This window comes from Ammospiza caudacuta, chromosome 2, assembly GCF_027887145.1.
Source record: "Ammospiza caudacuta isolate bAmmCau1 chromosome 2, bAmmCau1.pri, whole genome shotgun sequence".
Lineage (NCBI taxonomy): Eukaryota > Metazoa > Chordata > Aves > Passeriformes > Passerellidae > Ammospiza > Ammospiza caudacuta.
The window spans coordinates 19,515,073-19,529,809 of record NC_080594.1 but is presented as its reverse complement, the minus strand read 5'-3'; the positions used below and the strand labels follow the sequence as shown (position 1 = coordinate 19,529,809).

The following is a 14,737-nucleotide window of genomic DNA, read 5'->3' as shown; positions in this document are numbered from 1 at the left end:
CAGCTCCGCGCGGGTTGGTGGTGTGGCCTCGCTGGGCCCGCCCCTGTCGCTGTGGTTACGAGTCAAGATGGCGGAAGAGGTCGCTCCGGGCCGGCGCGGCGAGCGGGGGGACGAGCCGCCGGCGGAGCGCGGGCCCGGCGCGGCTTTTCACATGTTCGTGCTCATGGAGGACCTGCTGGACAAGCTGAAACTGCTGAGCTACGAGGAGGAGGCGCTGCGGCGCCACAACATGCGGCCTCTATCCAGGTGCCTCTGACCCGCGCCTCCTCTTCGGCCCGAGGGCGCTGGCGTGGCCGTGGGCGGGGGACGGCGGGAAGGAGGAATTCCGTCGGAGCATAGCGAAGGGCCTGCATGGCAGAATGCCTGGGAAAATAGCCTGTAGCAAAGCTTCCCGTGTGAGCTGGAAGCTTTCAGAACGCGAGGCCCCGCGAAAGGCTGAGATGCGATAAGTAAAGAGTCCTTTGACCTTTCCTGCCCCCGGCAAGTGCCGGGTATCTGCATGCCGGGGTACCCGTGCAAAAAGTAATTCTGCCTAAATTCTACCTCTTCCGCAGAAAATAGCTCTGCCGAAATTCCAAGTTGTTCAGAACAACTCTAAATATCTTGAATTCAGGATAGCTATTCACGGTGTGTGTATATTTTATACCCTTTAACCCTTTACAAAAAGGGTCTTGGACCCATTTTTTGGTAAGGCTGGGCTTTCGTATCCAGTACATACTTGTTTCATATGTAATGTTTTTTTATGTCTTTCTTTTAAATTTTGGTGGAGACAGGAAGTCTGGGAAACAGGGCCAGGGTGCTGCCAAAATCCACCTGCCCAAATAACTCTTAAACCCATCCATCACTTCCAGCCAGGCTCCACTGCAGGGTGTCACAGAATTAAGCTTCTAATAAGCAACATTTTGCTAAGGGAGTACAAGTTACCCCCTTTTTGGGAAGGAGGCTCAAGTATGAGCACAGTGGCTGTAAATTAGTTCTAGCCTGCTGTTGAAGTATTGGAATGTTTGGAGCAGGACAGCAGACCTTTGTGTGAGCTACTTGAGTGAGTAGCTGTGTTGGTAAAGGGAAGCATTTCCAGAAGTTCCCAGTCTCCAGGGTGCATGTGAGTTATACTCTGGGGCGTGGTCTGGTTTTATGGACTGAATTCTTGTTAGGGTCACATATTTGAATTTGGTGTGATCCAAGTCAGATCCAGTTTTCATTGCTCTCCAAAGCAACCCAAAGCACAGTAGGTAAGGACAGGTGGAAAGATCACTGCAAAACATGCTCTTGATCTGAGCTGAATTCACAGATGTAGGAACACCATCCTCCTGCTTTTCTTGAGGAAAGTGTGAAGGGGAGGTGATTTGGGGAACTTGGCAGCCAAGTGAGTGTTGACTAATAACTTACTCAAAGGTGGAAATTAGCAAGCTGGGTGTAGAAAACTTGGTCCGCTGTGGTTTTGTGTGAAACTAGGCATCCTGATTTTTGGTCAGATGGGTTGCTCATTGAGAAAACTAGGTAAAGAAACTGCTCTGTAGCCTGTGCTTACCTGTAACGTAAGAGCTCCAGAAACTCACGCTACGTGCCATTTGCCCCCTTTTGAAACAGGCACTACTTTGCGCTGCCCACCAATCCTGGTGAGCAGTTCTTCATGTTCTGCACGCTTGCAGCTTGGCTGATCAGCAAGGCAGGACATCCCTTCGAGCAGCCGCAGGAGTGCGACGACCCCAATGCTGTGATTTCAAACGTGCTCTCCGAGCTGCGGTCCTTCGTGAGTGTCACACGGGCTCTTTTCCCAATGTTGCAAGCTCCTGCATTCCCCTCAGAAATAACAGCAGTCACACACTGTTCTCCTGCTGGGTCTGGTCCCAAGGACTGGACAGACTTTTCCTAGCTGTAAGTTTGTACTGTGTTACTTAGTTAATTGGAAGTTTACATAGGCTGTACCTACTTGCTTTTTATTTTAGCAGTACGGAAATGGTCTTATAAATAATTCCAGTTGGTTTTGTTCTGCAGTCTGTAAAATGAATTTAACCAGGCTTACCTTTTTTAGTACCACATATGTTGCTCATTTGTAGTAGCATAATTTTCAGAGATTTCATCTGGAAGGTTTACACAGTTTGTGATCCTGCTCCAGCCAAAGTCAATGACTTAATTTGTAGTGTAGGAAGTGGTTTGGAAGAATGTTTGTGGGGTTTTTTGATTTCTTTTTTCGTTGTTTTGTTTTTGGGGTTTTTTTTGTTCTTGGTTTTTTGTTTGGTTTTTTTTTTTTCTTTTGTTTGTTTTTGGTTTTGTATTTTTTTTTTTTTTTTTTTTTTTTTGTTAAGGAGTAAAAGGTTTTACAAACTGCTAGGAACTACCGAGATTTTATTTTTTTAATTTAAAAAAAAAAAAAAAAAGAAAGGAAAACCACTGAACTCCAAAGATCAGGAGACTATATCAACTGACAAGAAATATGATTTTATGGAAGATTATGCTCTGGTGCAGCTGTGAATGATGTTAAGGACACTGTTCTCTAAAGGAGTTAAACTATATCAAACTACCATGTTTATCCTGCATGACAGCAATAAATTAAAATATTTTATAAGTAGAATCTGGAGCAAACAGGACACTGTTGAAAAGTTGGTAGTTAAGTCTCAATACTTTAGTTTCTCTGTAGCTCTTATTACGTTGCCTTGTCACTTGTGTGCTTGACCATCCAGATCCCTTGTGGCTTCTGCCTCTTCTGCTACCTGGGAGTATGCTCTTACCATATGCTTAAAGATTTCTACACTGCATCTTTTCCTTGCCTTCGTCTGGTTTTCCTTCTGTTGCTTCACTGGAGCTGCATAGGAGAAGAATGTAAATTGTCATTAATAAAATCTCATACACAAAGGACACTTTTCTTTTAGTGTACAGAACTTATCTCCCTTGGAGGAAATATGGGCTGTAGGCCATTAGTAAACAGCCTGTCTCTTTTTATTTTAGGGAAGGCCTGTGGATTTTCCTCCCTCAAAATTAAAGACAGGCTGCGGAGAGCAAGTGTGCTACGTTCTTGATTGTTTAGCTGAAGAAGCCTTGAAGCACACTGGGTTTAGCTGGAAAAGGTACAGTAGACTTCTAAGCATCCTCCCTTATGCTTTATTTTCCAGCAAACAGATGTAAGTTGTAGTGGTAAGATAAAACATAGGAATGACTAAAACCGTTTTACTTGACATTTCATGAGATGGTAAATTCAACTAGGCTTGAAGCAGGGTGGCCAGTTAATTCCTAATGCATTTTCACACAACTGGCCTTTTGCCAGCAAGGCTGAGTTTGGACCATTATAGACTTAGCTAATTAAGGTTTAACTGATGACTTTTTTTTTTGTTATTTCCCTACACATAACTCCTTGTTAATCTGGTATTTGAGTTGAAACATGTAATGTCCTTTTAGGTTCTATCAATCAGTAGTAAATTCCTGGAGTTATGCACAGTATGTCATGTTGCAAGTAGACTAGAGTAATTTTATTTAATCTGAAGGAAATCCTAGACAAATTAGTTGACAGATAATCTCAAATATATGAAAATGTCTTTAAAAGTGTTCTTTTTTTATTCTTTTCCTCCAATGGGTTTTGAAATGGATATAGCAAAGTAATTTCTACCTTGGAAATATTTTACTGTTACTTCTCTTTAGTACACAAATTCCACTGTAGGCTGCAAATAAGCCTGTGGTGACTTGCAGTTGAATTTTAAGAGTTAGACCAATAGAGAAGAACCCCAAAATTTACTTCCTAGATGGCTTTGTAGTGTGAATGTACTGTACTGCCTTTACTTTTAAGACAGTCCAAGATGAACAAGACTTTCAAGGCAGAGTATGTATTTTTTTAAGTTGTGAAACCCTAATCACTGTCTAGGTATGTTCCATATCATCCATTTTTCGCATCAAATATTTTGTTTGCAGAGGTATTTACAATTTATTGCATTTAAAAGCTCTGCTGTTCTTTGAATTAATTTCAGGCCAGCATACCCAACAGAAGAGCCAGAAGAAGAAGAAATAACAGAAGATGATGCAGAATTAACACTTAGTAGATTGGAAGAGGATATTGCAGTAGGTTTATTTGGTTGGTTTTGATTATATTAGTATTGGTCAACTATGAGGAAATTTTTATTCACTGCTCATTTTGTTTGGCTTTTTTTAAGAAGCATTTTTAATTAGCTGTTCAAGTTTTTTTCCTGCAGCTCTATTCCTGCATTGTCAGATTTTCTGTAGGGGTTTTTGTGGCTTTTCAGATAATATTAACTCTTCAAGACAGAGTGTATATTCTTATGTGCAGTAGAATCTAACTATGCATTAAAAACACAGAGATTCAGAATTGTTTCTTTTCTCCTGATAAATCTACTCTTGATGTTAAACTAAAGAGTTGAAATAGGAAAACAGTCAGCTGTCTCCTCTTTTCTGTATCTTGTTGAGGTCTAAGCTGCTTAAATTGGGAAGTAGGGATGAAAAAGTTAACGAAAGCATAGTTGAAATCCTTCAAAGAACCTCTGGATTTGTTCTTGGGTATTGTCCTAGGCCATGATTTTCATAACTAATGTGTTCTTTTAGCTCTTTGGAATATATGTGTGTTAATAAAACCACTGAGGTGTTATTCCTTTACTAGGTATTACATTACCAGGCAGTTTATACCAAAAGGATACTCACTTTTTAAAGCCCCTAGTAGTTCTACAGGGATTAATTACGTGCCAATGTAATTTTTCCCCTGGTCCATTGCTGCTGCCAGTATATTGATATTAGCTGTATCCATAATTGAATTTAGCAGTATTTCCAGAAATTAAATGTTAATGATGAGCTTAATGAGATTGTTCTTTGGTTTTAATTCTTCTGAATAAAAATGATGAGGCTGACAGAGACAAGCCTAGTTCTGTAAATAAGGGATAGCCTGTATTAGGTGGCCAGCAGTAGGCAGTGAGGCTGGGTGTGCAAGAAAATCTGCACAGTTTGGTTTCTCAGTTCTGATAACCAGTCTTCTTGTTCTGGTGGTGTGTTCTTCTAAATGCTGCACAAATATCTATTGTCCATTTAGCAAAAGATAGTCTTAATTTAGTCTTAATTTCTCACAGGTATTTAGGGGACTCGGGGTCAGACATGCCAGAAGAAAATAGTGGTCCCTGTTAGTTAAAAATGGGTAAAGTAGAGAAAGGAGAAATAAGCACCAAGGTTTTTAGTGAGTCTTGAAGGATTTTACTCTAAGACCTGTGTTATTGCAGCTTTTGTGATTTGTGTTCATCATCCACCCCCTTTCTACACAAATCTGCATATTCTAGCAGATTTGTGTAGAAAGGAGGTGGATGATGAAATTTCACTTTGGTGGAAAAGACAGTCAGGAGAGGGACAAGGTGTGTAGGGGTGAAGTGTCTGGGTGATAAAATGGCAGATGAAATACAGTATAGATAAATGAAGATTAATGCACAGAAAAAGCATCGTTACTTACGGGTGATGGGCTCTCAGCTGATCATAATCCCCTCACAGAAGAAGGGGATTTTGAGACTATAACAGATTTATAGAGTATGTTAACAGAGTGTGTGTTCTCATGGGCAAGAAAAAAGCAATTGCCTCAATTTCAGTTGTGTTATTCTGCACATTTAAGACGTGGCATCATTCTGTAACTTCAAATACATAGTACAAACAATATCTTGAAAACTGTGTTGAGGTCTGCTTGTGGTTTGGCTTTTGTTTTGATGGGACTTTATTTTTAAGGTAGAGCTTTAAGAAATACATTAAAAAATACATTTACCATACAACTATTGACAGTGGGCCATTTGATGTCAGAGGCTTTAGGGTTTGGGTTTTGTTGGTTTATTTTTGTAATACTGTGGTGCTCTGAAGGAAATGTGGGGTAGCTTTGACCTTCCAGCTTGTACTAGGTATTATGCCTCTTCATAAGCTCCATTTCATAAATTCTCCATGTATTGTTTTGTTCAGAAATATGGAACTTAATACTCCTTGGTTTGTTCTCCTGCAAAATAAAATTATGGAGAAAAATTGTGCAATAATTACTGAAGTCTTGCTTTGAAACTTCTCTTAAGGAAGAAGAGTCGGACAATGAAGAAAATTATATTGACCTGAATGTTTTAAAGGCGCAAACGTACAGATCAGTAAGTTATTACCCATTAGTCCTCTCATGAGAGATTTTTACATCTGTAGCAGCAATTTGTGTCTGTTGGATTTAAATGTAAAAATCCTTGCATAGTCTTTACTTGAAAAAAACCATCTGAAATGAATCAGATATTATATATTAATATTATTTTGTAAGAACAATGTGCAGCCAGTTTCTAAACTGATATCACTGAAGGGCTGCTGGGAACATTTGCAAGAAAGTTTTTGCAGAGACTTCTAGAGAAACATGGTATTAGTTTCATGAATACATTTAATCCCACATAAATATACCATTTCTGAGATGTATTATAATTTCTTAATATATGCATTTAATTGTCTTCAGTCTTAAGTGTGATGAGAAGATATACTTTAATTCTAAAGAATTAAAGCCATTAAAGAAATCTGTTTCATCTGTAGTCTAGATCATTCTGGATATAAATATTTTTCTAATATTAACACTGCAAGCCATTATAGTGATTTCATTACATAACAATGATATTTTGTGTATAAACTTCGGGATTTTTACACAGAACATGAATGACACTGCAAAGCAAGAAGAGATTTTACAGTCCACAACAGATGCAGCAGAGTGGAATCTGGAAGTGGAACGTGTGCTTCCACAGCTGAAAGTCACAGTCAGGACTGACAATAAGGTATGGAAGAATGGATTTGCTTGTGTACACGTTGTGATTAAAATGTGATTTCAGTCGATGCTGTTTACTTTCTGTTTGCAGTTGTTGTCTTCTGTCATGCAAAGACCTGTGAGTAATGGGCTCTCCAGTGCTGCCTTGTCTGAACCTTTGTCACTTGCTTTGACCCTAGAAGCAATAATTTTCAGTAAGGTGTTTTTTCAGTATTATATTTTTTTTCTGCCGCTTACAAGGCACCTTATTTCTACATAATTATTCAGTGGGGATTTTTTCAGTCCTCTGACATTTCCAATGTATCCACACTTCTAAAATATTATATCCTCAGTTTAACAACTATTAAAACATCTTCTTGGGGGACAGCTGATGATCTTCCCTTTCAACTCTTCTATTTTTTAACCACGTGAAAGGCTGATTGTATGGAATCCCTCTTGGTAAACTTTACATGACAATCAAGTAGGTCTGTACCCTGGTCTAGTCATCCTGAACTCTCCTAATGTTTAGTGAAAATAAGTGATCACTTTTTCAACTGCTTTTGCTCACCATATCCTGGTAGCTGTCTCAGGGTGAAAATCATCATGTCTTAGAACTGTGTATTTCTCTCCATAGTCTATTTCAAGGAGTCTAGAATGAGCTTAAAAGTAGGTATCCATCTTTGGCAGGTCCAAACCTAGGGCCTGCTCCTGGCATTGCCATAAGTGTTCTTTCCAGGAGCTTGTGTAGCACACACAGATCAGTGCAGTATGGAAATTGTTCATTTGCAGTGACCCAGGTAGTTGGAGTTTTGGAGCAATCTGCAGCGCTGATACAGCAATACAATACATATACCTGAACACAATGAAAGACAATTACCTTGCCAAAAATAAGGGAAACCTTCAGCTGTCTGCTGAGCTGCTTGCCTCTCTTACACCATACTGCATTTTTCTGTGTGAAGAATTGCCTGGCTTGAACCACTCTGCTGTGATCCTCAGCAAGCCCATCTGTTGCAGAGAACATGATGCTTGAGTCTCACAGTGAGGAATTAAAACTTAATAAAGGCATAGATGAAAAATTAAAGCCACTGTAGGATCTGAGGTTTACTAGCTTTCCGCTTAATGCATCATCTCTTTGCCTTAAGGAATATGTCAAAATGAACATAAAAAGAGGATTCTTCTTCTAGCTTCTTTCAGAAATAACTGGAGAGAAGTGTTTGGCCTTTTTGCATTGTGCCAGTAAACATATTCTGTTTCCTAAGCTGTGCATGTAGACATAGTACCAGGAAAGTATTAATGGTTTAATCAATGGCACTAGAAACTAGAACTTACTGTAAAGTCGTGGACAGAGGTGGGAGTGGGTTGTCTGCGTGATGTTTTTATTTAAACTCCAGAGTTTGGCAAATTGTGAGCAACTTCAGACCAAGAAGAGATCATGAGTCTCCTGCAAATGTGAAACACAACATAAGCACATTATGTCTATTGAATCACTACCTGGTGTGCAGGGCCAATTCACAGCACCTTTTCTCAGCCCCACCCTGGAGTCCATGTATGTTTCCTATCATCTTGAAGCTGGAATTAATTTTCCCCCTTTTAATTGTATCCTGTTACCAAAACCAAGTTTTGTTATTTCTGCCTCTTTTTCTTTCCGTTCTTCTTCTGGTAACGGTAATGACTGAAATAGAAGATAAAGAACAGATAGTCCAGATTTGGTAGGTGTTGGGCATCAAAAGCAGTCATTTTGTCTAAGAATAAGCTGAACTGCTGAACTAGGGCAGCTACAATCAATATTTTTAGTATTTGTGCCCAGAGTGGTTTCTAGCAGAAATGGTTCCATGAAGATCAGACTCTAAAAAGCATAGCTACTATGGTGTCAGTGAGGATGTCAGTGTTTGTTTATGGATCTGAGTGTCACATGTGACATTTAGGAGATTTATAAATTGTGTCACATTGAGCCAGTGCCCCTGGCTATGAACATGGCACTGGCAGGATGATACATGGCAAGAGTATAAAAGAGAACTGACCCTGCTTTGCATATGTGCCGCTGTTTAGTAACCAGAGAAGGATAAAAATTGTACTTACCTGTGTTTTAATTTGTGATGCCTTTTTTAGGATTGGAGGATTCATGTAGATCAAATGCATCAGCATAAGAATGGAATTGATTCTTCTTTGAAAGAAACTAGGGTATGTCTCGTATGTACAGAATATTTTACTAATCTGTCAGCATTTTTATTTTCTATTTGATATGCATTAAGGGCTAATTGATCTTTTTTTCTTCATTGTTTTTGTGCTATTGCTGTAAAATTAAAAAGGGAAAGATATGACAAGGATCATTAAGGACAGTGCTGGTGACAAAATACCTTCTGGGGAAGAGTTGTATGTGTGAGGATTAACAGGGCTATCAGGGTCCAGTAATGAATGCATTACCGTAAGTGCATCCTCACTACAGAGGACAAAATAGAATAATACAATCTGAAGGTGCTGTTAAAACCCCCAAATACTCTCAAATACTGTTGCTAGAGTAACTTACTGACATTGACACTTGTAATTAACTGAGGAGGGGAAAGTGATGAAGCAGTAAAGACTGAAATACATATTTTGGAGGTGGGCAAACCAGAACACATTGGGAATCATTTTTTTTTTTGCTAAACACAGTATTTCTGTACTATTTTCCTCTCTGTCTGTAGGCTTCCATAGCCTTTCTTAACTACAGCATCATTTTGATACTCTTTGCATATTCTCTGTCAACTGTCAACCCACAGAATGTGATTTTCTAGGGTTACCTTGACAAACTCCATAATGAAATCAGCAGAACACTGGAAAAGATCAATAGCAGGGAAAAGTACATCAACAATCAGTTGGAGCACTTGGTGCAAGAATACCGTTCAGCACAGGCCTTGCTGAGTGAGGTATTGCTGATCTTTTGTTGTTGCCTTGTCCTGTATTAACTTGCTGTTAAGTGAGGGTAGAGGCAAAGACAACATGGAGTGAGCTATCTATGAATTCTGCTGTTGGATATAAAGCAGGGGAAATGTTGATTTGCTGTCAAATTATATTCCTCCTAAGCTAAACTAGCAATTTTTATTCAACTGTTCTGCAGGGGAAAATACATGGTTTTGCCTGAGTATTATGTATAGTTGTTGCCAGTCTTGAGCAGCTAGTAAATTGCTAGTTCTGCTTTCCCTGTGAAGTTCACACATCTGTCAGGAGTGGAATAACTACAGTCTCAGTCCAACATTCATCCCTTGGATTGGGTACTAGTGCTAATGTGCACAAAGCACTCTGATGACTTCTTTGCTTTATTTAGTTTTTATGCCAATAGATTGCTGTCTGAGAAGATTTTTGATCCCCTATTTAGGAGGTATTATAGTCTGCCTTTTGGCAAGCCCTCCTGGTTGTGGCCATGATGACTGTAATGGTAACAGAATTTGACCTCTGCACCTTCTGTTTGCTTTGTTGTTAAGGTATCTTTGAGACAGTAATTTACTGTTGATGGGGTATTATTCTGGATTTCAGTATTCAATCCTTTCTGCATTATGGCAGATTTTTTCCATGTTTATTTCCTCATGTAAATGATTAGAAAGCATAGTTCTTATCAAGTGTGTATTTGTACTATTTACTGCTTTACATTTTTGAATGATAGTCATTGCAAGGGCTGATGTGTCAACCCTGTCCTCATTTGTAAACCTCACTGGGGCTTTGTGGGAGAGTTTCTGGAATTGAAACATATGAGAGCAAGTATTGAAGTTTTCTCTGAACTATCTGCATACATCTCTCCAACTCTGTCATTACAGCCAAGACATGTTTTTTTCCAGGCTAAAGAGAAGTACCAGGAGGGAAGTGGAGGAGTAACTGAAAGGATTAGAGTGCTTTCTGAGGTAAAACACATCTTACTTTAAAATAGTCTTCAGAGAGTTAGCATTTAGTAGTTGCAGTTTAATGAAACCAGTTCTCTCTGATTTGTTCTCATGTTAAAGATTATTCTTTATTTGGAGGAGGTGATCTAGTCCAGTCAATAAATTTTAAATCCGGGCTGTCATTGATTTTTAACTCATGAAGTGTAAGCTCAGTTTGTAAATGAAGGTATATGTTCTGTATTTTATAACCTGTGTCATAGAATTTTTGGGGATTAATAAATCATGCCCATAAATTCTTTGGAAGAAGAAAAGCTCAATTCTTATTTTTAGTTAAAATTAACAGTTTGAAATTTTTATCTTCCAGGCACTTAAAAGCAATATTTGACTAAATAGTACTTTTTTCCATACATCAGATTTTTCCATACATCAAATTATCTTATTGCCTAAATCTGGTTTTCTGTTTTTTCCTTGTCTGTTGGTGCTCTGACAAATTTAAATAAACATCTGTCTCCTAACTGCCTCCCCGTTGAGTGTTTCATGGCATTTCATTTAGAATGACAGCCTGATTTCCACATACTTCAACTCTTTATCCAATTCACAAATTTTTTAAATGGCTCTGTTTGGATTTTAGATACCAGCTTTACTTACTTGACAATGAAGCCTCAGGAATAGGTGCATAAAATAGGTCATCCAATAAGAATGTGTTAGAAATTGTACAACAAATTTGAGATGTTTTAGAAGAGATAGAACAGTTGAGTTGGAAGGGACCTACAGTGATACCAAGTGCAGCTGCAGTAGGTAATGCAGCAGTTTAATGTGAGTTTTCTAGCAAAGATTTTTGAGTGTATAATTCTGCAGAATTAGATCTGCTTTCTATTTCACTCTCAAGGAAGTAAGTTTGAAAAAGTATTTTGTGATGGCTTCAGATTTACAGTGTGTGCTTTGGGAGCTAATTAACTGATAAGTAATGGTGAATATGTTATTAGCTGGCATCCCTCAAACTACATAGGTGCAGTGGCACATGTCTGAGGTAAACCAGACACACTGGATGTTAGTACTGATATGTTTACAGGCATGCAATCAAGACCTCAGCCTACCTGGCAATACCATTTCCTGCATGCAGGCAGTAGCAATGTAGCAATGATTCCTTTTCATTGCTGAAAAGGCTTATTGAAGCCTTAATGAAGGGCTCTTTCACATTATCAGCAAGAATACTGAATTATTACCTTGGCTATACTTTAGAATGATATATTTGCTTTTTTTCATTGTCTGTAGGTGCTAGACAGTGCTGAAATGCACTTTTGTTCTTCAGATGTGGACTTTACATACCTGTAGCTGTGCCAGTGCCAGCAGGCTGGACTGCTGCACCTTCTTATGCTGCAGTGCTGTTTCTCAGGTTTCCAGTGTAACATGTCAAAATCCTGATGCTTCCAGAAGGGCAGTGAGCATGGTTATTTGATGAATCTTGATCTGTAGGGATATTGGTTCCTTTGTTCATCCATCCAGCATCACACTGAAACACTTGTATTGTTTTTACTGGGGATGTGCAGATTTTCAGTAACATCATGGTGTTTGGTCAAATTGTTACACTTTTTCTTTAATTTTTTAACAACATTAGTTTAGTTAAATTAATTTCTGAATGTTTGAAAAATCATTTCTCTTTATGTAACAAGTAAGATGGATTAGTTAATTTTTTTTTTAAAAAGCAGTTATTCAGCAGAGACTTTTTTAAAATTCGATATTCATCTGGTTTAATTATGAAAAAAATCTCTTAAGATTACAGAAGCATTAGAGAAAGTAAAGCAGGAAACAGAAGAGAAAGGAAGCAGTATGACTGATGGTGGTAAGTACATTTTTGCTTCAGACAACACATCCTTTTTCTTGGTGACAGTTTTATGATATGTACTTCATTAAAAGAAGAATAAGAGCAATTGCAAGGAGCAAGATGATTAATATGAGCAGCATCATATTAATGGGAAGGGAGGGTTTAGAAACAAAATGCAAGGCACAAGACATTTTAATAGCTTTTCACAGGTAAGATTTTCACACCCTGCTGAAGGTGTCTTCAGTTCTCTACTAAACCTCAAGTCAGCTATGGGGATAAGGCTTTCAGCTGAGCAAAACACATCATTGAAAAACCTGTCTTAATGTTGATGCACATTTTTATGAAGCCCTTAGATGTCAAGAAGACAGCAAAATTGTCATTGCCTATTTCTGTCTTTAAAGTGGTTTGCATATTAAAAATGATGTATCAGTACAATCCTGTCTTTAGAGTAGAACACCCTTTTGTTCATTCAACTCTTCCATTTTAAGGAGTAAATTACAGCAAACAATGCTTTTGTGTTACATGGCTGACAGAGTTGTACTGTTTATCTTTTTTTGGACAGCTCCTCTAGTGAAGATTAAACAGGCCTTAACAAAATTGAGGCAAGAAACCATTCAGATGGACATACAGATTGGTGTGATGGAACACACATTGCTGCAGTCAAAGCTGAAAGAGAAATCCAATATGACTAGAGATATGCATGCAACAGTGATTCCAGAAGCCACAGTAGGTGCCTATTAAAATTTGTTGGACCTGACTTGGTTTGCCCAAAATGCAGTTTTCTACCATTTGCTTTTTGTGAGTTCAGGGGTTTTGTTTATGTTGCAATAGGAGGATGTTCTTTTTTCCTGTTCCTTTTGAACAAGATACTTGTTAAAAGATGCACTTTTTAAAGAAGTAACATGCACACTTTAGACTCAAGAGGGAGCCATGTTTAGTTTTGTGCTGTAAAGATTTACTGCATATCTCTTCCAAATATACTAATAAATTGTTGTTAGTGAAGATGTGTCTATTTCCTTGGAGAATGTTATGTAGTGTGAAAGTCTGTACAATGATGCTGACAGCCTATAATCTTGATACTCTGCAGTGCTGAAAGGAAATTGCTTGCAAAGGACTTGAAGGTGAAATGTCTGTCATTGCCACTTACATACATTTAGAGAGAGTATTTAATTAATTATTTAATTATTTCAGTGATACTGAAATAATACAGCATTACCCCTTCTAACAGCCTAGGTCAAAACTGATACCAGCTGCAAGACTTCCCTAACATCAGCATTAATATCAAAATCTTATTATAAAAGACCAAAGAAGGTGAAAAGTATTGTTTGGAAATTACTCTTGGCTTTCTGATTTTTTTTCCATGTGCCATCTCTTTTTCAGCATCACTTTATATTAGCATTGGGTCAAATACTGCTTTCATTTATAGTATTTAGAAGATCTCTGTGGACCAGATTTGGATTATTCTTGTTTTCTGTTCTTGTGTCAGAACACCCACTTTTGATTTCTGTGAAGGAAAAATGTTACCAAATCTAGTTGAGTAATACAGAACAAGAAGAAAAATGTAGGAGGAAGGGGCTGGGAATGTAATGGCAACAGGGAGCTTGCTTTGTCTTAGTAAATGTGTAGGTAAAAAGTGATTCCAGATGTTAGTGGTAATGAAGGAGTATGGAGCAAAGAAATAACCTTATTGATGTACTAGTACATCCTTTTGGTTCTGGTTATGCATGAGCCATTAGTGATATTAGTACAATTCCAGTGGTGTTAAAATCCTCACCGAACTTCTGCAGGCTATTCCATTCATCTGACAAATCATTTCTCTCACTTAAATGTGAGCAGTATTTTGCAGAATCAGTGGACCAGTTCTGTGTCTGAAAGTCAAGATACTTGACACAGTCAGTACTGTGAGCCAGTATAAGTTTGTATTTCATTATCCAAAAAAAGTTTGTATTTCAGTATAAGTTTGTATTTCATTATCCAAAAAAGAAAAAGCCCTAAACCTATGGAATTTTAATAAGTGAAAATATATCTGTAAATGTCGACTATTACAATTTACCTGTGCAAACTACTGCTGAAAATCTCTATGAATCACACTGGAAATTGGTTTCCAGCTCCTTTTGCTGCCTACCTATATCCTCCCACATTCAGCTGAAATTAGAAAAGTTATTATTCATGTTCCCTTTGTTAGGTGCTGTTGCTACTGCATATTTACTTTAACAGTGGCTTTACTTCAACTTAAGATTCAGCAACTCCCTTCTGCATTGCCTGCAAAGCAGCTCACTAACGCTTTTGGATTGCAATGTTGTGTTGTATAAATGTTGTTTATGTAAATGCTTTCCT

General features: G+C 38.1%; 1 protein-coding gene across 1 annotated transcript; it reads left to right on the top strand.

The window, feature by feature from the left end:
- The first annotated feature begins 18 nt into the window (after window positions 1–18).
- Window positions 19–13,370, top strand: IFT57 (intraflagellar transport 57). The gene is made up of 11 exons (XM_058825029.1): window positions 19–246; window positions 1,591–1,753; window positions 2,950–3,068; window positions 3,960–4,050; window positions 6,030–6,098; window positions 6,630–6,752; window positions 8,831–8,902; window positions 9,496–9,627; window positions 10,534–10,596; window positions 12,352–12,418; window positions 12,963–13,370. The coding sequence occupies exons 1-11, from the start codon at window positions 68–70 to the stop codon at window positions 13,139–13,141; spliced, it is 1,257 nt and encodes a 418-aa protein (XP_058681012.1). The 5' UTR covers window positions 19–67; the 3' UTR covers window positions 13,142–13,370.
- Window positions 13,371–14,737: the final 1,367 nt, after the last annotated feature.